The sequence below is a fragment of the Ascidia mentula genome, chromosome 6 (assembly GCF_947561715.1).
Source record: "Ascidia mentula chromosome 6, kaAscMent1.1, whole genome shotgun sequence".
In the NCBI taxonomy this organism is placed as follows: domain Eukaryota; kingdom Metazoa; phylum Chordata; class Ascidiacea; order Phlebobranchia; family Ascidiidae; genus Ascidia; species Ascidia mentula.
Genome location: NC_138571.1, coordinates 4,860,616 through 4,881,801, shown reverse-complemented (window position 1 = coordinate 4,881,801; position 21,186 = coordinate 4,860,616). Strand labels below are relative to the sequence as shown.

The following is a 21,186-nucleotide window of genomic DNA, read 5'->3' as shown; positions in this document are numbered from 1 at the left end:
GCTGAAGCAGGTCAAAGTTTGCCACCAGCAGAAGCAGGTCAACGTTTGCCACCAGCAGTAGCAGGTCAACGTTTTCCACCAGCAGAAGAATATCCACGTTTGCCCCATCCGAACCAGGTCAACGTTTGCCAACAGCAGAAGCAGGTCAACGTTTGCCACCAGCAGAAGCAGGTCAACGTTTGCCACCAGCAGAAGCAGGTCAACGTTTGCCACCAGCAGAAGCAGGTCAACGTTTGCCAACAGCAGAAGCAGGTCAACGTTTTCCACCAGCAGAAGAATATCCACGTTTGCCCCATCGGAACCAGGTCAACGTTTGCCAACAGCAGAAGCAGGTCAACGTTTGCCACCAGCAGAAGCAGGTCAACGTTTGCCACCAGCAGAAGCAGGTCAACGTTTGCCAACAGCAGAAGCAGGTCAACGTTTGCCACCAGCAGAAGCAGGTCAACGTTTGCCAACAGCAGAAGCAGGTCAACGTTTGCCATCAGCAGAAGCAGGTCAACGTTTGCCATCAGCAGGAGAAGATCAACGTTTGCCCCACTAGAATCAGGTCATTGTTTTCCGCCAGCAGATGCAGGTCAACATTTGTCACCAACAGAAGAAGAACAACGTTTGCCCCCACCAGAAGCAGGTCAAATTTTTTCACAAGCTGAAGCAGGTCAAAGTTTGCCACCAACAGAAGCAGGTAACCTTTGCCACCAGCAGCAGCAGGTCAACTTTTGCCACCACCAGAAGCAGGTCAACGTTTGCCACCAGCAGAAGTAGATCAACGTTCAACCGATGAGGAACAACCTTCCCTACATGGAGAAGAAGAGGACATTCAGAATCCCGAATACCATGCAACCACTGTATGATGATTTGAAGTTTTGGGGTTCTTACTTTAGGCAATAACGTTAATGAAAGTTGGAAAGGGATTCCATTTACTGTGCCTACTTTGCTGCAACGAGTTAATTTCTGTATTTTACGTGTTGACACTAGTTATTTCTTTACTTTTTACCAGAAGACAATCATTCTAATATATATAAATGATGTTGTTGTCTATGGTTATTGCATTTTAAAATATGGTTGCCAGTATTTCTAATCGCGGCAATTTTTAATACAAGACCATATTGTGTTAACATTGCTCCCGTGTCACGATCACATGACAAGCTGCGTATGAAAACATCCAAACTGTAAAAAACACTGTTATTGTAGAGAGTGGTTGGCGCTAAACAGAGTAGGTTGTGGTTCGCAATTTAGGTGCTAGAGCTAGAGCTTTGCTTAAATACGTTTGTCCATCACACAGCGAAATTGACAGATTGATGGGACTAAAATTCTATTTTGTAAAGAATACTCAGTAATATTCTATTTGATAAGGACAGTGACGATGTTTAATTTTGCGAAATATATTTGTCTTGCGTAAGAAAGCTGACTGATTTTAGCCTTTCCACTGATTTTAGCCTTGTGATACAAAGAATACCGATGTTGGACAATCAGTAAAGAATTCTTTGTTCGAAAATGATTAGTTCAAAGGTTTAAATTGTTCTTGACGATTAAAAAATTGTAAATTGCAGGATTGTTTTTTTTTGTATTTTACTACTGTACAAAGTTAAAGAGCAACTATAGGACCAAACGTCATACAGTTGTTCAGTAGGAGAAACGGACAAAGCGTGGTTCGCGATTCACTGTATCGCGATTCACTGTATCGCTTTTCAAGGCATTTGATGCGGAACGTTTCCATATTTGGTAAGGTGTATAAATAGCGGTCTTTTGCCTTTTCCATTATGTTTAGTTGGGAGAATTCTGACCAAATAGCTATGGCAAAGTTATTACCGAGTACAACGCTTATGCACGAGGACGATTAACCTGAACGAAATGACTCATGCTGCTTATTTTGCTTTTTGTATATATTTAGGTGCAAAATAGTAAATGATAGTGGAAGCTATAAATTTAAACATGAGAGTTTATCATTGGATGCTGCTGGTGTCTTTTGCTCGTTTGTGGTTTTTGTGCGATTGTCCTCCAGTACAAGGTTGTTTTCAGGTAAGTCCATTGTAGCATAACATATTTTGCATCTTCAAGTTTAAACATATGTTTGGTGATTTAGAATCCATCATGGATACAAACTAAACAAGGCTTAGAAAAAGGATTCTGCAAACCGGACGAATTTTTGCCAAATAAAGTTTGTGAAAAGTGTAAAACAGATCACACCAACTGTTACAACAACACATGTCACACTTGCTATTATAAACCGAGGTGAGTGTATTTCTGAAATTAAACTTTTCTCCTAGTAGTTTCCGGTAACACAAAACTAATTTTTTATAGTTTTAAGATTAACGTTTGCGCATCTGCAAAAAATAAGCTAATTTAGCTCAATGCTAACCTAATGTTAGCATCGTATTGACGCAATGTTGGCATTTTATGGCAAATGATTGCAAAATCTGCGCTTCAAGTGTACATATCATAGTTGCCGTTGTTTAACTGTTGTGCGTTTTGTGCAATTTTTATGCAGTGAATGTCGTAATGAGTCAACAAACAACATCAGCCACGAAAAAAATACCACCCATCATGGAGAGCTGGTACCTGAACACAACCATCACAATCTAAGTACAGATGATCGAAACACAACAAAACCAGAAAGCGTTCAAAACAGCAACTCCACCAATTCCGACAATGGTTCGACTGTTGATACAGAAAACAACAACACTGCGACAAACAACATCACGGCGTCAACTTCTGCTTCAACACCAGCCAAAGATATACCGCATAATAACTATATTATGCGGTATAAGGGTCCAACTCAACAAATACAACGTAAGAGTGGATAATCGGATGATATTGCGATTGGTGCCTTTTGCTCGTTTGTGGTTTTTGTGCGATTGTCCATTGTAGCATAACATATTTTGCATCTTCAAGTTTAAACATATGTTTTGGTGATTTAGAATCCATCATGGATACAAACTGAACATGGCTTAGAAAAAGGATTTTGCAAACCGGATGAGTTTTTGAACAATAAAGTTTGTGAAAAGTGTCAACCACATCTTACCAACTGTTACAACAACACATGTGACACTTGTTATTATGAACCGAGGTGAGTGTATTTCTGAAATTTAACTTTTCTCCCAGTAGTTTTCCAGTAACAAAAAACAATTTTTTTTAGTCATGTTTATTCTCAAAATTAAGGTTTGTGCATCTGCAAAAAATAAGCTAATTTAGCTGAATATTAACCTAATGTTAGCATCGTATTGACGCAGTGTTGGCATTGTATGGCAAAGGCATGAAAAATCTGCGCTTCAAGTGTACATATCAAAGTTGCCGTTGTTTAAAATGGTGTGCAATTTTTATGCAGTGAATGTCGTGATGAGTCAACAAACAACACCACCCACGAGAAAAATACCACCCATCAACCTCAACACAACAATCACAATGTAAGTACAGATGATGGAAATACAACAAAGCCAGAATCGTTCAAAACTGCAATACAGTGAGGGTCCAAAAAAGCGGCCACATTTATGCTAGAAAATGGCAAAAAGGCGCTAAATATGTTTCATTATTTCACTTGCTTTAAACATTATCTCTGGGAACAACATTTGTCACAACTACATAATTCAAACTTTTTTTACTGCAGGAAATCAAATGGTATATCTGGGTGATTGTGATCGTGGTAATACTTCTCGCCACAGCAGCGATTTTCCTTATTTATAAACATCGACGTAAGTGCTTAAGTCTTTCAGGGTATCACCCTGGTGAAAGGCGTTTGGCACAACCAGAAGCAGATCAACGTTTGGAACCACCAGAAGCAGGTCAACCTTTCCTACATGGGGAAGAATAGGTTATTCAGAATCCTGAATACCATGCAACCACTGTATGATGATTTCAAGTGTTGGGGTTTTTACTTTAGGCAATAACTTTAAGGAAAGTTGGAAAGGGATTCCATTTACTGTGCCTACTTTGCTGCCAAAAGTTATCGTTTGTGTTTTACGTGTTGTCACTTGTTATTTCTTGAACTTCTTACCACAAGACGATCATTCTAATATACATAAATGTTGGTGTTGTCTATGGTTATTGCATTTCAAAATATGGTTGCCAGTATTTCTTATCGCGGCGATTTTTTTTATAAAACCAAACTTTGTTAACATTGCTCCCGTGTCGATACGTCAGTACGACAGCCGGTGAAGAAAAAGACGGTTTTTCTGTAAGTAACATGACTGACAGGTCCATGTCTTGTTATCACGGGTTTCTGAGCGAGTTAACCGATAAATGTAAACAGTGACGTTATTAAATGTCTAATTTGGCGCATGCGGTTTGTCGAGAGTGTTGCCTGCACTTCCTATAACGTAGCTTTTCAGTGCGCAACTAATCGGCAATTATGCAAAATCTCATCTCTGACGTGTTTACGTTAATCTATTGCGTGGCGTCGAGTCTGACAATTAAAGCAACTGGTTAAATACCGAAAGTACCCGACTCATGCAACTGAAACACGTATGCCGCTCATTTAATTGTTCGAACTTGTTTCTTTGCTTTCTTTTTGGACTTGGTTGGCAATTTGCATTAGGTTTCGTGGTTGGTGCTTTCCACACAACTGATATAAGGTGATGGAAATGCTGGTGTTTAGCAATTGCTATGACCTTGTGCCGGACAGGAGAGCGGCATTCTTCGGGTCCAACGCATTTCTGCATCGAGAAGTAAAATTAACCAACAATTTGATACAAAGTATTGTATGTCCGAATTTTTCAGAAACTGGCGGGAAAATAAAACTATTTTAACAATTTACAGGGGTTGTTCATGTTGGCAGTCGGACGTAATTATCATTAGCTCAGATTCAATCGGGATGTTCGTGAAAGGCGTCAGGCTTCTCGTAACATTTATCTATTGCATGTATCTTAATAACCATCGTGGATATGCGGTAAGACGTATTTAAACATTTAGATCTCATTTCCCACTTTCAATTTAAAGGTAATCCTTTTTTCCCACTGGTAAGTTTTTTAACATAGAATTTCATCATTGCATTTGCGCAATATCTGCTCACTTTTTACAAAATGTTTAGGCATTGAGTGACCAATTGCCAATAGTTGTATGACACACAGTGAATACAAAACATAACAACAACTTTTGTATATTTTGGTGCAGACTAATTACCCACCTACAACTTTATATTTTCCCTTTTATAAGTAGAAAATTTTCCACCGGCCAAGAACCATTGGTTTAGATTTTTTTTTTCAGGTACCCGATTTCAGAAAAATACGAACAGAAAGAGGATACGTAGGTGGAATGTGTGAAGCAAACCAGTTTTGGTACAAATACAGTTGTCTTCCGTGCCCTCGTGGTTTCACTAACTGTGCTCCCAACACCAGAAACACATGCTTCTTTTACATTCAGTAAATATGCTGTTTTTTATCAAAAAGAATGTATTTGGGATTTCTGACGCAAAAGGAATTTAGAATTGCTTTTTATTTCTAGAAGTTAAATGTTGTAATGTAACAAAACAGCAGCAAGTTTAAACAGATTTTGCAACAAAAGAAAATGAAAAAGGGATTTTGCTTCTGCATCTTCGGGGACGGAAAACGTTTGTTGTTTGCAATGCCATCGATACACTGATAATTGAAGCTATTTCGTCCAAGTTAAAAATGTTTTTGAACATTGCTAGCCGACATCGTGGTATTCAGATCCATGCAAATTTAGAATAGATCGGCGCTACGTTACAATGGTTATGTTTAGACTCAAGTATTGTTGGTAACATTGGCGCATGTTTCCAATTATAACATTCCGATACTAAATGCGTAGTCTACATTGCAAACTAATATTTGATTTTGCCAGATTTTTGCTTCTGTTTAGAGAATGCCCAGACGAACTTACGACACACGACGAAACAGCAGATCAACGAAATTGGACGAAGAGTAACAAGAAATACGAAGTGACAGATGCGAACAATCCGGATAAAAGCCACAATCTCACTGGGGCTGAAAACAATTCAACTGAAGAGGAAATATCCTTGACTCCGCCATACAATACAGAGGAAGTGACGTCAACAACAATGAAAACAATATCATACAGTGGAGAGGCGACGGAGTTTGATGGGAAGGTAAAAAAATATGTTGTTTTTGCAATTGGTATCGAATTAATAGCAGGTTGGACATTAATTTGATAAAAATAACAGCATTGATGTAAGTAAAATATGCGGAAAAAGGAATCACAGTAGTTTATACCCATTAGTAATGTCTTCAGAAATAGTTGTCTTACTATAATTAATTTTATGTTAGTCCCAACACTTCTCTGCACAGTACAGTGTTTCCCAACCGGTACCACTACTGGTCCTTAAGTCGCGGAAATAGTTCAAATTTACAAAAATCGTAAAGTGATCTCAAAATGTTCGTTACTTCATCCTCAAGGTTACTTTGTAGCACTCAGCTTGGAGGTACGCGTCGAAATTGTTTTACCTCCAAGTGGTACGCAACCACAAAAAGGTTGGGAATCACTGCTTTAGAAGTAGCCCCCGGGGGCTGTTTTATCCCACAATAGCACGATTACCAGGAACCCAAAAAAAACTAAATGGGTACTGACGTAACGCAGCTGTATACGAATCTATTGAACAATACAAGTCCCCCTTGAAGAGTCACAAGTCCCAATTGTTTTTAAAAAGCAAGCGAAACAGCCTCTAGGTGTTTAAATGTAGATCACCACCAAAACTCAGTTTTAGGATCATGTTGTGAGAAGCGGTCTGACTTAAACAGATAGTGAGAACATTTTTTTTACAATTATATATTTTCATTGCAATTATGTTTTTCAGGAATACTTTACATTGAAATGGTGGCAAAGATTGTTGGTTGTTGTTCTTGGCTTAATCATAGTTGTTTCCATACTTGCTGGAGCAACATACCTTTGGTGCAAATATTCAAACAACATCTGTAGTAGTTTTGTTTGCTTGCCGAACGGAAACCCACAATGTGATGGCTGTCGGATCTGTTAACTCATAGTAATCAGGATGGTAGATCCCTCGAATGTGTTTAGTGGTCTTGACACCTTTTTTCACATTCATTCCATTCTGTGACAAAACCTTTTCTGTAGTTTATACTTTTCTTATTAGCAGTGTTTGCTTTGAAGATTTGCAGTCTGTCTGTTGTTAACATTCATTGTTTTGCTTTTGTATCAACTGAATGGCACAACTTATTATCTGTTACGTTTTGATTTGTTTAAGTTTTTCAGCCTATTTCAAAATTCCTTCTTTTTCAAAATAAACACATGTTTTGCAAGATTCCGCAAGTTGTTTAACCTAGGAAGTGTAAGCTATAGCGAATTTGGCATTGACAACAAAATCGAAATAAAGATTGAAATTATTTTCATCAGTTAGTGAAACTGAGATTATGCCAAAAATAACGCAAATTTTCTGAATATAAATTATACCGAGAACGACCTGACTGATCAGAATAAGTCAATGAGACAACTAAAATTTGTCCCATAACCTTCAAAAGAAGAATTGTCAGCATGCTAAATAACTCCAACACTTGACAATCTTGAACCGACTGATTTTACGACAAATTTACGACAAACCACGAAGTAAAGTTTAAATTCACGCTTGGTTGATTTTGCGTCACAATCACATTCGCAAAACACGATCAGAGTTTACAAAAAAACAAGTGGAAAAAACGGGTGACTTAAAACAAACAAGTAAACTGCTCAGCTGCGCCATCTTGCGGAGATATGATTCCCGGCAGCACCAAGACAGCGGGCTTTTCTGCTGCTGAAAAAAAAACAGTTGGTGAGATTACAACTACAAAATATGCAAAACTTGACATTTTGTATAAATCGCTTTTCCATCAAAAAGTGTTCTGGAGGCCAATACAGTCAGTCGGCATATACATGAAAAAGTAACTAATGTAGATTTTTTATCATTACGATTATCGCAATTTTTGTAATTTTCTTTTATCAGACGTATAGTTTTTGAAGAAGCGCCATCAGTGAGAAGAAACGAAATATTTGTTATTTTGTATTCTGATCACAACTACATGGTATCCGGTTAAGGGTGTCGCGTTGTAAATTCCAATATTCTATTGGGCAACTTACTCGCAACTTTGCGCACGTCGTTCAGTCAAGCGTGTCAAGGTTGTCGTCGAAATTGTCTTCGTCATAATGCATTTCATGGTCGAGTAATTCCGCCATGTGATCAAACTCTTCTTCTGATGAACTAGAGGATTTTTCTGACGGTTCGCCATCGTTTGTTTCCTGCACTTGTTCAGTCAACTGACTCGGCGTCCTTACGTGAAACAATATTCATGCAAATTACTCCCGTGTATATTATGACGTCACTAAAGGTCATTGTCGATAAACGGTGTGCTTCATTGCAATGAATTTCGTTAGAAGCATTAAAACATTCTAAAATAAGCAAATCTTGCAACAAAATCTTGTACAAAGGCATAAAAATGTTGTTTTTTATTTAACGTTGTTCAGTTCAGTCAAGTATGACATTAAGGTTTGTTTCTATTTTCACTTCTGTTCATGTAAGAAGACACCAAACTTTGTACATATTAAAACACTGACACTCATGATCACTTGGAAGAAGAACAACTTACAGTCGTGCAGATCTGCTCGCTTCACTTGATGAGGAGGAAGATGGAAGATCGATCATTGTTCCAAGGGAATCTTCCTCTTCGTCATTCATCAGATCATCAACCTAACAGAAGCAGGAATACAAGATCAGCATTACAGGAACAATGAGCAACAAAAAATTACTAACTGTAGCAGAGTTGTTACATATTGAAGGATTAGAAAAGACCAGTTTTCAACAGAACAATTGTTTAGTTTCCAAAAAAGTTAGTTTTGCAGCCCAATTTTTTTACTTCTAACACTTCACAAAACATAAGTAATGTCCAAACCTCTTTGTCCATATCTTCGATGTCATTGGTCGATAATGAATATCCAATCCCCATAACTTCAACCATGCTTGGTTTGCGTGTCCGCACTGCAGACAAATTATATCTAGCACATTAGCAAGCTTAGATTTGAAAAGGTGAAACTGATGATGCCTAAAAGTAGGCAAAATCAAAAACAACTTGACAACAAATGTCTTCATTTTTTTCTATTCTTAAATAACTTCTCTTAATGCACAATAATATGTTCAAATATTTCAACACACCTGCAGCCTTCGATGACGAGGGTTGTTCACTTTCACTGGTGGAAGATGAGGTTGACAGAAGTGTTTCTGGAACTTCTTGTGGCACCAATGGAACGGTAACATTTGGGTCTGAATCAGGAAAAAGTAAAGTGACAAAAACAAAAAAGATAAGTTGAAAAAAGGTTAATTTTATAAACAACATGCTTACATTAAAATCTAAACACTATTATTTGAACTTTTTTATACAAACTTAAATGTGGAGTTTACACAGAGTTTCTTGTTTTAGTTTTGCTTTTATTGTGGAAAAATTAATTTCACCATTTGAAATACCTGTCCAGAAATATTTACAAACAGAGACAAAATACCTATTAGGGATGAGTAAAGTGGATTAACTCGTTTGTGCTCCACAACACGATTTACTGCCTCTGTAACCATGAAATCAAAACGTGGATCCTTGACTTTTTTCACAAGTTTTCCCGTAAGGGCATTGTAAGTTTTTGGACCAGAACCATCTTGCTTGGTGGATTTGCCTCCTGAAAAAAATTATCAGAATTAGAACAGGACTTGTTGTCTATCCATCCTGCACAGTCATCATGTATTGATGAAGGCAAACTGCAGATTGTGGGCCTTTCTCTGATCTGTTTAATCTTCAAATTTGGCCCAACAGGGGTTGATATTAGTTGGTCATAAAACTATTAAAACTGTAGTTTTGTTTGATATTATTTAACATATTTCTGCTTTTTGATTACAGTTTGATAATGTAAATACGATCATAAATTGTATTTTTTGATGTACCCCAATGATAATGTGATCCGAAATTTCTAGCCCGCAAGCCAGAAAGGTTGCCAACCACTAAGGACATTCATTATTTTACTTAAAGTTTAAATAGAACAGGCAGACATCAGTTTGGCGTAAATGAATTTTCAAAATTAGGAAAAAAACTAAGTAAGTCAATGTCGATCAGTTGGGCTACCAACAACAGAGACAAACTATGGCTAAATTTCTTCCATACGGAGAATTGCTAAACACTCCATACCTTGCATTAAAACTGTGAGTATGGTCACAATTTCAGTAAAAGTATTAAATGTTGATCAACATTCCATACCTTGGCTTGGTGGAGTTCCTTCCCTGCTCAATGTGTTGCTGCCTGAACTTTTTGGAATTGGGAACAACTTTTCCTCGACTTTTTCCCACCTAGAGGAACAAAAGCATTAAAAAAACATACAAGACCACTTTAAAAATTCACAAAAGCACATCCATTATGGATTGTGCATTACTTTTCGGTATTTGGATCAAGAAAGACAGCAAGCGAACTGGTCACATGTAGCTCATGTGATTTGTAATGAGCACAACCTGGTTGGTTAATTTATTTTAAGGTAATGCGATCAGTTCTTGTTTGTTGATGTATTTTTAAGTAATGCTATCATATAGCAGTTTTTGATCTAGTCACATTGAAACAGAGTAAGATTGGAGGTGTTCGCGATTTTCCAACAAATATATGAGCATTCATATTTCAGCTTAATGTCAAAATGGTTTCACTTGAGGGACATGTTGTGTCTTACAATTTTGTTTTACATGACTGGTTTCTGCCCATGTTCGACTTCTTAGCTCACCTTTCCGAGCAGGCCCAAAGCCATTCGATCGACACAAATTTAATTGTGTCTTTTCCAATTTTGATGCATTCCTGATATTTTGCAGTGCCTTTTTTTCCACCAACTAGATGTGTCGTCGTTTCATTTACCTTGTTGTCGACCATGAAACAAAAGCAATAGTTTTACTTTATTTTTTCTATATATATTTTTTAATATAATTTACTTTACCAGTCACTGAATGCCTGTTTATAAAATACATCACAAAATATGATTACTTTATTCCAAATATTTGATGCACACAATTTCATGTGGTTTCTGTCATTGTTTTATAGCTGCCATAATTACATACGTATTCTGCCAGTTCATCTTTGCTAAACTTCATTTGGATGGTATTTAGCTTGTTAACCATCAGAGCAGCAGCAATATTACCAATTATTGTAATTTGGTGCTTATACAGAACTTGTATTAATAAAAAAACCTTTGGAAATTATAAAAATCAACAAGCGTTAATGACTGAAAATAACTGGTTTATGGATCACACACAGATTAAGCTGAAAATCTCTATAAATATACTAGGGTGCGTGCATAGGCGTAGATTTTTTAACGTTTTGAAAAATATTAAGGGTGACTTTTCCAGGTTTTAAAAACACACAGAAAAACATTTCGTCAGTCGTATCGCCCTAAACATAGGAAAACAACGTAAATTCCGTTTCATGTCACTTTGTTGCGTAACAATCCACGAGACACTTGTGTTTGTCCTGATTGTGATGATAATAATACAAGTCGTTTGAAACTTGCTTAGCGGATAGTATAATGTGTGTGGTTTTTCTGACAATACTTTTTAATTTAACTGAAATCCAGGGGTGACAATACACACATTGTCACCCCCTGTTTGTTTGTGAGGGGTGACATGTCACCCCTAAATCGACGCCTATGGATGCGTGGTATTGTGAAACCTTCATTTAATATGCTTAGTAGTAGTGTTAGTAGGTTTAGCAGCACATTAGGTTGGTACCTTAGTATCCACAACAGCTCCAAGTTGTTTCGCAATAATGTGAGCCTTATGCTGGTGGGGAAGCCCCTTAAAATTGTTGGGAATGACTCCGGTAAAAACAAGATTGCATCCAAATAATACCTGGAGAAGAAAAAATTTTTGATAAAATATATTTTGACTTTTGTTGCAGAAGGAAATGCTTACATATATTCTAAAAGCTGCCAAAACAAGCAACTTCAATTTAAAACAACCAAATAAACAACGAATTTTTTTTTCTTATTATTGCAGCTCAACTCCGTGTTACATTGCTGTTTAAACTTTTGCATATACTTTTACTATTAGCACAATTCTAATGAAATTTTATTTTTTAAGAAAATAAGTATTAATTTGAATAGTAAAAATTGCCAAAACATATTGAAAATGGAATTTCCCTGTACCCACCCGGCTTCTAAGGAAAGGAACGACTCCTCTAAGGTCAGGGGGGTGTTCAAACCCCCCATCTTTATGTTTTTGATATGCATCGTAATAAGTTTCATGAATAGTTGTGAGGATATGCTGGAGGTGGAGAAGATAATCATCATTATCCTCAAGTTCGTCGTTGCCTGAAATTTTCAATTTGATTTTTGGGTGTTGTTGATTGATTTCAGATAAGCACAAGACAATGAGGGAATATAAATTATATTAAATTAGACTCTCATCAAGTAAGGTAAATGAACAAAATTTTTGAAAAGATAGATATGGTTATTAGTTACACTAATATACACACAGCAAACTTTGTTTTGGAGTTAAATGCTAAAAAATAATTATTTCACACTGCTGTAATAAAATGTTAGCAACATTGCACCAACCAAAAAATAAAATAACCCATCTAACCTGGAGCTGGCGCAGGTTTTGCTTTACAGTTTGTTTTACTATCCGACATGTCATCATCTTTGTTTTCCCTGATATTATTATTGTTTTCAATAGAAGAATCATGTTGTTCGTTGTCTTTATTGTCTGTATGATTGTCTGAATGATTGTTTGTCGTTTCTTTGCCAGATTTGTTGCAATCAACAGAAGAAAGTGTTCTTTCAGTGTTATTTTCATCGTCTGATAGTTTGTCGCCCGAGCCTTGTGTCTCTGTTCTGGTCGCAGCATCCTCATGACTTGTTGTATTTTCCCCTGCTTCCGTGGGTGGTTCACCAACAGTTTTCTCATCAATGATTTTCGATTTCGTTCCCTTCATATCTTCACATACAAAAAAGAGACCAAATGTTAAATTACAGGAGTATATCCTGTCAATATTCTTAAATTTCAAAGATCAATCATATTTGATATTCGGTCATATGCAACGCAAAGGTGAAACTCAAAGATTACTGGTTTCAAATCCAAATACTACCTGTGGTTGTGTTTGACGACGCTAATTTCTCGTTTTTTTCTGCCGGCAGATTTTCCACATCTTTCCTGGAATCAATTTCATTTTCCAAATCAATCGAAGTTTTTTGTACTTTGGACGACGCAACTTCACTTAACGTTTCATCTTCTTCCGATTTTCTCTTTCGAGGTGAAACTTTAGTTCCATTGTCGTCTTTAGATGCCGATCCATTCTAACCAGGGATAAAATAGCTTTGTAAAAGTGGATTGCACGCAGAATATAACAACCTATAAAACATATAAACCACACATTGTAAATTGTATGTGTTTAAAATACCTTCTTTAAACTTTGTTTCCCATTCTTTGTTTTGTTGGATTCAAGCTTATCTGGACTATTTATGTCACCAGACCCTACAACATGTGAATGTTAACAAACTGATAAATTGTGTAAGCTGCAGACAGATGGCCACTGTTTCGACCTAAAAGGTCTTAACAAACTGATACATTCGTGTGACTTTCAGACGACTTTGCTGACCAAACGGCCAAGCAAAGACTTCCACTTTGTGGTGACTATACAATCACCGTCATCCGTTGGGCACCAAACTAGGTGCAACCTTACGGAGAAAACAAGGTGGAAACACTATGGCCAAGCAAAGCTCAACCAATAGTGCCATCAGGCCCTGATATATGATACTAACATAAAAGATCATGTATATTTGTACTAATTTATTAAAGTTATTTTAAAGTAGTGATAAACTAACCAGGGAAGAAGGAATATTTTTTCACAAGTACGAGGTTTGGGATCGCGTTCCAAACATCATCACGGTCGTCAATGATGCAAACCATCGAATCTCCACAAGGAAATAAATGCCTAAAATGAGAATTTGCTCATAAACTTTGGCGCAGTCAATAAGCTGGCAATGCCATAGGATACTTTCTTTTTTTGCACAATTTAGGCACTTTGGAAAATACATTTTTCTCCAACATGTTCAAGCATAACCAGATAAAACACAATACATTAATTATATGCAATAGCATCACACCAAAACCATCAAAATACACTGTATGCAATAGTTCGAAACATTTCCAATAACAAATACATTATACCTTAGATTTCCAGACTTTTTCATTGGATTTATGCATTCATCGCGTGACAAAATGCGGTTTGCAAAGTACTTCTTGTTAGGGTCAATAAAGTCTGCGATTTTGTGTGCATACTGCCTCGACCCAAAAGTCACAATCTGCAGCTCGTAGAGCTTGGAAATTGTGTCAATAAACTCCCGGCTGTGTGGTCTGAGTTTGGTGTATAAAGTTGGCTCGTTTTTGTGCAAGTGGAAAGTGTAGAAGTCCTGAAGAAAAAATATTTTGTGGTGCAATGAAAATGACAAAAACAGTTTGCAAAAACAAAAACACAAAAACAAACATTTTAAACTACAAAATTCTCAAAAGAATTTATTTGAAGCATAAAGTTATTGATTCACGTATTTAATCAACACAACCAGGGGCGTATCCAGGAATTTTTAAAGGGGGGGGTCCAAATTTTTTTAGGGAATTCCCCGATTTTCAAGTACAAAGTAAGTATAAACTATTGTGGGCGAGAATCGCAAAATATGAACGCCGGTGTTCGCGCCTATCGTCACATAAACGGTGGCTTTCTGGCCTGGATTGCGCAATTGTGTAACGCTATGGAAAGTTTAACAACTAAACTAATTGACTATCACGCAAATAAACCGCTTGTCATTACAACGTGGCCACTGAAAAACGACGTTACGTCCATGAACTGACGAAAAAGGACACTTGTTTCGTAACAATGCAACATGTTTGGTAACAATGCCAAGTGTTCGGTAACAATGCTCCCTGTTTGGAAACAATGGCGAATGCAACACGATGCGGTTTTTAGGTCAACGTCAAAGAAAATTTCTGTTTTTCACGCGGATTTTGACAAAAAATACAGTGGCGTTTGTTAAGTTATCAAAAAAGACCAAAATAATTTACACCCCCCGGACCCCCCCCCTGGATACGCCCATGAACACAACAGTAATAATATTTATGCAGAGGTATCTATTTATTTTTATATACAACAATTAAATACAAGTAATTGCATCTAATACCTAGACAGTGGTTTTATATTGAGCAAAAAAAACATAAAACAAAAGGGTATAAATAATACAAACTTTGTTGTCAGCTTTGCACAAATTTGCAAACAAGGCATTTTGGGTCGTGTGAATCAAGGTTTGGTCAAGATCAACGAGAAGAACAAGTTTCTTCATCTTATGAAGTCTTTCCACATCTTGTTTCGCAATTTCTTCTGCTTGCTGTTGAGACAAAAAAAGTTAAGGCGTGTTTGAGACTAAGGTTTTTGAAACATTATTTTATGATGTATATACCTTACAATCAGTTCATCTAATTGTAACAGGCGAGTAACAAAGAAAAATTAAATGCATCTTGAACATAACAGTTTGCCCTAAACATGGGCTAATTCAGGGCCTGAATTTCAGGTCTGTGGGTCTTTTAATCTGGACCACCAAGGGTACATATATTAACGTTGTCTAAGATCGCTGTCCATAATGCTGTTTAACGTAGTTTTAGGGGGATATTTCTTTGCTTTCAGTTGCAACTTTGAAATGTTTTTACCAATTGTAATATGGGATAGGTCACCACAGTGTGGGGAAATTCTGACCCAATTCCATAGCTTTAAATTTATTTAAATTCACAAACCAATCACCAGCTTACCCGAGCACTTATCTTAAGCTCTGGAATATTTGGGACCATGGAAACATGAGCTGACTTGTGGCCTTGCTTTTCCACTAACCTAAGTATAAAAAATAGAAAAAGTTTGAGAACAGCCAGGCCAAAATCTGGTATTTTTTATGTCATCAATAGATTAGATCATCAGACTTTCATTAACATAAATTCCAGCCCAAAGTTTCTCAACTGCTGGTCCATGATAGTTTCCCATTATATATATTCTTTCTTATACATTTCTTCTGGTGCAAAGTAATTTTATTTTATTTTTTAAAAATCACCTGGCCAATATAATTGGTTTCAAACTTTGCCAAAAAGGATGAAAACAATTGGTCTAATTATTAAGAAAACAATATATATATAAACAAAACTGCATTTCCTTACAATCTGAGGTCTTGTCCACACTCAGCGCACATATCTTTCATCACAATTGGATGACTACAACTTTCCAATTCAAGTAATGGAAAACTGAATAAAAGATATGTTATTTTGAAATTCTAAACCACAGACATAATTTAAAGACCATAAAATCACATTCACATATGCAACATAACTTAAAAAAAGAAGACTGCACTCACCCTGGTTTAGCGACTTGTCCGATCTGTAACAACAGCTTTTTAACCCTGCCGACATTTTTCGATTTCATGTGAACTTCTTTTGTTTTTATTCCCTTTGACGGATCCTCCACTTGTCTGTATATTGCTATGGGAGCTCCATACTGGATCCAATCATCCAATTTAACCAACCACTCAATAAGACGAACTGGTTTATCACCAGGAATAAACACCTCCTCCATACTAAAGTTTACCTTGCTAAAATTTTAATGATAATACACAATTAAAAAGTCACACTATGGCTGTTGTTCATAGATATTTTTATAAAAGATTTTTGGTTATGTTAGTGTATACACAATTATTTTCATTGGTATTGGACCATTATTTAGTGGCCAGGTACAAATGTTAACATTGTGTTAATAAAAAAGCATTCTACTGCTATAGGCCTATATAATATGTGATATGTTAACTCTCATAACATAATTTTCTGGCATAATGTAAGTATTGTACAATACCAATATAAGAACTATATATTATGACAGGAATGGGTAAGATGTATTTGTGTAAAACAAATATGTAAACACACATTCACACTCACACATGACTTATATGCAACTGCAACTACAAGTGTGACACTAAATTTGTAAATATGGATAGTTTGTATATCTTAATATAGAAAATTGTGTTGACATAGTCCTTAAACCCTTTATCTAAAAACTTTTTGGCAAACAAACCAAACTCAGTTGTAATTGTAATATACATAAGAATTCCCAATCCCAACCCATGCATGTTTTGCAAAAGTTTTGTGCACATGCTTTTATTAGAATTCAAACTAAATCCTTATAATAGAGTTTTCTGTTTGATGATTCAACATATTTAACAAATAAAGCAACATTATTCAATGCAAACAACCAACATCAATTAATACGCAAAACAACAACACATTTCATTTTTTCCGTAGTAAAAGCAGTTGACCCACGTAAACTTGGGCTAAATAGTTTCGAGAACTGGTAAAAAACACCCCTTGTAATTTTGTTATGTCTTTGACCCAGAAAAAAAAAATATGTAAATATTTACCAAGTGTTTTTAACGTAAAAACGAACATTTTTCAAATGTTCCCCAAATAAAAAATAATTTACAATATGCACGCATCGTTTCACATGACTAATTTACAGTTAGAAACGAGGGGATGTACCTGTTTTCCGGTTATCTTGAAAAGGTTTGTTAAAAAGCGAAAATCCGAAACTTCGAATGAATAACAATTATGTATGAAAGTTCGTAAATTCGCATATTTTAGAAACGTTCTCTTGTCATTTTGAAAAGGAAGTGTGATTGGGGTAAAGCATTCCAAAGCTGCATACATAATACATCACTTTTCTCTTTCTGTATTGGTTACCTCAATTTAGCTTTAATTGCAAAATGAAACAGAAAAAATGCCTGCTAATTGTGTATGTGTTAGCAGTAGATTTTCAACCAAAGAGTTCCACAAAGCTGTTTGATTTTTTGTTGTGTTTACATATGTAAAATGAAACTTATAACAGCCTATTATTAAAAAGATAAATTTTCCACAATTACATGAAGAGCTTAGCAATCACCTAGTGTGCGACACAAACTAAATTACTTTTATTATTATATTGTTGTTTTATTACATGAACTTTTGATTGACATTTATCTTTATGCACTAACAGCAGAAAGGTGAATGATTTGGAAAAATGACAGAAGAAGTTGACACATCAGAGTTGTTTAATGTTGGTGCCTCTGCAGGCAAAGACATGAACGATGAAGATCTACAAAAGTTCTACCAAGATCTTCTGCTCCAATCACAGCAAGCAGGAGGTGATCAAACACAACCGCAAACACAACCATGGAACTCAGTGAAACCAACCCCAGGATGCTGCATTAAAACGAAAAATACAAAGACCAACGAAAAAGTTTTCATCAATATTTGTACTTCGAGCACAGTCCCAGCCCCAGAAGCAATCACTGAACAGGAATTGTTAAAAATGTTGGAAAAGTTAGAAGACCCAGATGAAATGGTGGACTATCGGGTGCCAATGAGCTTGGGTGAAGCACATGCCGAAACAGATAATAAAGGAAAGGGGTGTATTGCTTATGATGTGATCATCAACCCAGGATTTCTGCACACCATTAATAACAGCAAAATTTTCTTTGGCTTTTTCATGAGTATTGTGTTCGAAGGTCTTCTGAATAAATATGACGTCCAACTGGAACGTGACTGGGTGCTTTTAAAACACAAGAAGTTTCTTGGAAGAGTGGATGAACAAAATGTGAGAAAGCAAACTTTAATACAAGAAATGCCAGAAAAAGCTCCACTTGTGACAGAAACCGTTTCCAAAAAACCCAAATTCAAGATTGTACGCGAACCAGAAGAAGGACATCCCCAGTTTTTAATCGCTGAAGTTTGGTTGCCGAAAATCAACAAAGCAAATTCTGTGCTTGTTGATGTGGGTGAGGACAGACTGGTGGTGTGCACTCGACCAAAACAATACTTGCTAGATATATTTCTTCCATTTGATTTGGTGCAGGAGGAGTGTGGGGCACAATTTGACGTTAAGACCAAGTGTTTGACAGTAACTATGAAAGTTCAAATCAAATGAAAACAATATTTAATATTGGTTACATTTGTGGATAGTAAAACGTTTATGTGTATTTATTGCTGCAAAGTGTTGCTTTCAACGAAAATAAATATTTGTTCCAATGTTGAAAATTTATCCGTTTTCAAACACATTAACACTTTCATTAAAATCAACTATCTGCCCTGAACTTAACACTCTTTACTAAATAAGACCATCCTTTATTGTAACTTGGAAGTTTTCGACCCTCCAGAGGATTTGCCGATTGGTTGGGATTATACAGGAATGAAACCGATACTATCAATTTGGTAAACTGTGCATTAATATGTAAAATTGCCTTTACCAGAGAAAAATTTGCCAGAAACAATGCAAATGTGGAAAAAATATGTAGGACATAATGGAAGGGATATATAAAACTAGAAACACACATATTTGTACAACGTTCATCATAAAGTTGGCTTGGCATTTTTTTCGTAGTGATTCAACAAGTGCTTCTTGTAAACTACAAAAAGGAACTGAGTTAGTACAGAAGAAATTTAATGTAGCCTATGATGTATTATTGATGAATAGTTAAGTAAACACCCAACTTAACATAATAGAACACATTATCCATTTTCCAAATATATGATAATTACCTGTTTGTGAAGCCCACATATCAGCAGCTTGGACGTTTAGTGGACTTTCATTGTTTGGCTCTGAGGACAACAAGTAGTACAGGTGTAAAAACAGTGATAATAAACAGAGAGACGCCGACAAACATTTCGTAGGCTCTTTGTCTTGATTTCGTATATTAAAACTGACAATCAGTTAAATAGCTTCCTACTGAAATCAGTTTCTGACTTGATGTTTGTGTTAAATTACATTGTTGCATTCAGCAATACTAATGATGTGCATAAATGGGCGACATATATATAATAACTTTGTTGTGATACAAACCATTTACGTATTTATACAAAAAAGCTGAAAATGTGTTAGAAATTGCTCAGCAAAATTTATTGATATTAGTGTAGACTGCACTACTAAATACATGAAAATTGAACTTACCACCAAGCAAGGATTGGATGGATAAAAGTATGGTCCGAATTTCATATAAGGCGGACCATTTTTCTTTTAAAATGTCAAGACAAATATTTCCAAACTCATCAACATTAGGATGAAAGCAAGGGGTAGAAAATTTCACAGTGGGTGCATCATACGGATAAGTGCTTGTAAATTCCAGGGTAAGACGGTATTTTAGGTTTTCGTAGACCTGCAATTGTGCACAATGCCTTGGTTACAATGATCAATAAATAACAGCTAAATATTCAATTACATACACCTTTAAATTACATTTATAACAAAAATACATTTACAACATAACAAACCTAATGGATACATATGTAAAATTTTCGTATAACTAGGTTAAGAACATATTATGTAAAAGACAGGGTCACCATTTCACCCCTGTTACTAAGATTTGTACTCATTTTTAAGAATCATGTCTGTGTGTGTGTGTGTGTGTTTATTTCTGACAAACATGCTTATTTTTTTTTATTTTGTGCCCAGCTATTTCCCTTTTTTCTGTTTTATAGGTTCAAATGAAAGAAATTTATTCAACTATATAAAATTGTGTAGTGAAAAACTGATGAGGGGTGACCAAAATGTGCATATTTATTGGTTGGTACAAATGGTAACCATGGTTACAGAAGACATCTCTTACCGTGCCTACTGGCCCTTCAATCGTTCCAACCCAGAAAAATAAATTGTCTTCTTCAGGAAATGCACTAACACCCTTTTCAGCGGACATCTGTGATTTGTAAAAGATGTCAATTTTAATCCAATTGCCATAACTACCAACATTTAGATACTAATGGCATGTATAAATGACATGCAAACATTGTCATTTATTACAGGGTAAAAAGCAACCAGTGGTAACCATCAGCGATTTTAACATACAGCATTGGTAAAAAGCATAACATTAGATGGTTTCATTGAAGTTTCATATAATAAAAATTAACAATACACTCAAAAATATCCTAGAGAACATAATATAAAGCAAACTTACCATTAAACCCATCAGCTCTTGTTGTAACCTGTGTAAAATAAATTTTAAAACAAAATATAAAAATTTTTAACGGGATTTAAAAATGTCCTTACCTTTTTTTTACAGAAGCTGAATCTTTTTTACATGTTGTACTTGTTTCTTTAGGTTTTCTCGTACTAGTGTTCATCGCATTGATTGGGTTTGCATTTTGTGAAGACATTCTTTTAAATGCAGTGTATTTGTTGC

At 35.8% G+C, this 21,186-nt stretch overlaps 3 protein-coding genes across 3 annotated transcripts; 1 reads left to right on the top strand and 2 right to left on the bottom strand.

The window, feature by feature from the left end:
* Nucleotides 1–7,522: 7,522 nt before the first annotated feature.
* LOC145905790 (RNA polymerase II subunit A C-terminal domain phosphatase-like) lies at nucleotides 7,523–16,577 on the bottom strand. The gene is made up of 19 exons (XM_082993078.1): nucleotides 16,348–16,577; nucleotides 16,154–16,237; nucleotides 15,758–15,836; nucleotides 15,199–15,339; nucleotides 14,132–14,373; nucleotides 13,786–13,895; nucleotides 13,362–13,435; nucleotides 13,050–13,257; nucleotides 12,545–12,898; nucleotides 12,113–12,273; nucleotides 11,693–11,812; nucleotides 10,699–10,826; nucleotides 10,191–10,279; nucleotides 9,451–9,618; nucleotides 9,107–9,214; nucleotides 8,847–8,932; nucleotides 8,544–8,644; nucleotides 8,038–8,227; nucleotides 7,523–7,714 (listed from the first exon to the last, which is right to left on the bottom strand). Exons 1-18 carry the CDS (start codon nucleotides 16,563–16,565, stop codon nucleotides 8,059–8,061), a joined length of 2,640 nt encoding a protein of 879 aa, XP_082849204.1. The 5' UTR covers nucleotides 16,566–16,577; the 3' UTR covers nucleotides 7,523–7,714; nucleotides 8,038–8,058.
* Nucleotides 16,578–17,785: 1,208 nt separating this feature from the next.
* Nucleotides 17,786–19,135, top strand: LOC145906816 (PIH1 domain-containing protein 1-like). The gene has a single exon (XM_082994274.1). The coding sequence runs from the start codon at nucleotides 18,036–18,038 to the stop codon at nucleotides 18,939–18,941; it is 906 nt and encodes a 301-aa protein (XP_082850400.1). The 5' UTR covers nucleotides 17,786–18,035; the 3' UTR covers nucleotides 18,942–19,135.
* Nucleotides 19,136–19,137: 2 nt separating this feature from the next.
* On the bottom strand, nucleotides 19,138–21,185 carry LOC145906817 (ubiquitin-conjugating enzyme E2 C-like). Its single transcript, XM_082994275.1, has 6 exons — nucleotides 21,055–21,185; nucleotides 20,962–20,991; nucleotides 20,617–20,703; nucleotides 19,962–20,166; nucleotides 19,553–19,612; nucleotides 19,138–19,419 (listed from the first exon to the last, which is right to left on the bottom strand). The coding sequence occupies exons 2-6, from the start codon at nucleotides 20,971–20,973 to the stop codon at nucleotides 19,364–19,366; spliced, it is 420 nt and encodes a 139-aa protein (XP_082850401.1). The 5' UTR covers nucleotides 20,974–20,991; nucleotides 21,055–21,185; the 3' UTR covers nucleotides 19,138–19,363.
* Between the last annotated feature and the right edge of the window lies 1 nt (nucleotide 21,186).

Excerpts from the sequence above, each read along its gene's own strand:
- LOC145905790 (XM_082993078.1), bottom strand. The coding sequence starts at position 16,565 with ATGGAGGAGGTGTTTATTCCTGGTGATAAACCAGTTCGTCTTATTGAG. Across the intron at positions 13,258-13,361 it reads GGAAACAAAGTTTAAAGAAG|AATGGATCGGCATCTAAAGA; the intron begins GTATTTTAAACA and ends ATCCCTGGTTAG. Across the intron at positions 10,280-10,698 it reads CTTTGGGCCTGCTCGGAAAG|GTGGGAAAAAGTCGAGGAAA; the intron begins GTGAGCTAAGAA and ends TTGTTCCTCTAG.
- LOC145906816 (XM_082994274.1), top strand. The coding sequence starts at position 18,036 with ATGACAGAAGAAGTTGACACATCAGAGTTGTTTAATGTTGGTGCCTCT.
- LOC145906817 (XM_082994275.1), bottom strand. Across the intron at positions 20,167-20,616 it reads TTGAAGGGCCAGTAGGCACG|GTCTACGAAAACCTAAAATA; the intron begins GTAAGAGATGTC and ends GCACAATTGCAG. Across the intron at positions 19,613-19,961 it reads CATCCAATCCTTGCTTGGTG|AGCCAAACAATGAAAGTCCA; the intron begins GTAAGTTCAATT and ends TGTTGTCCTCAG.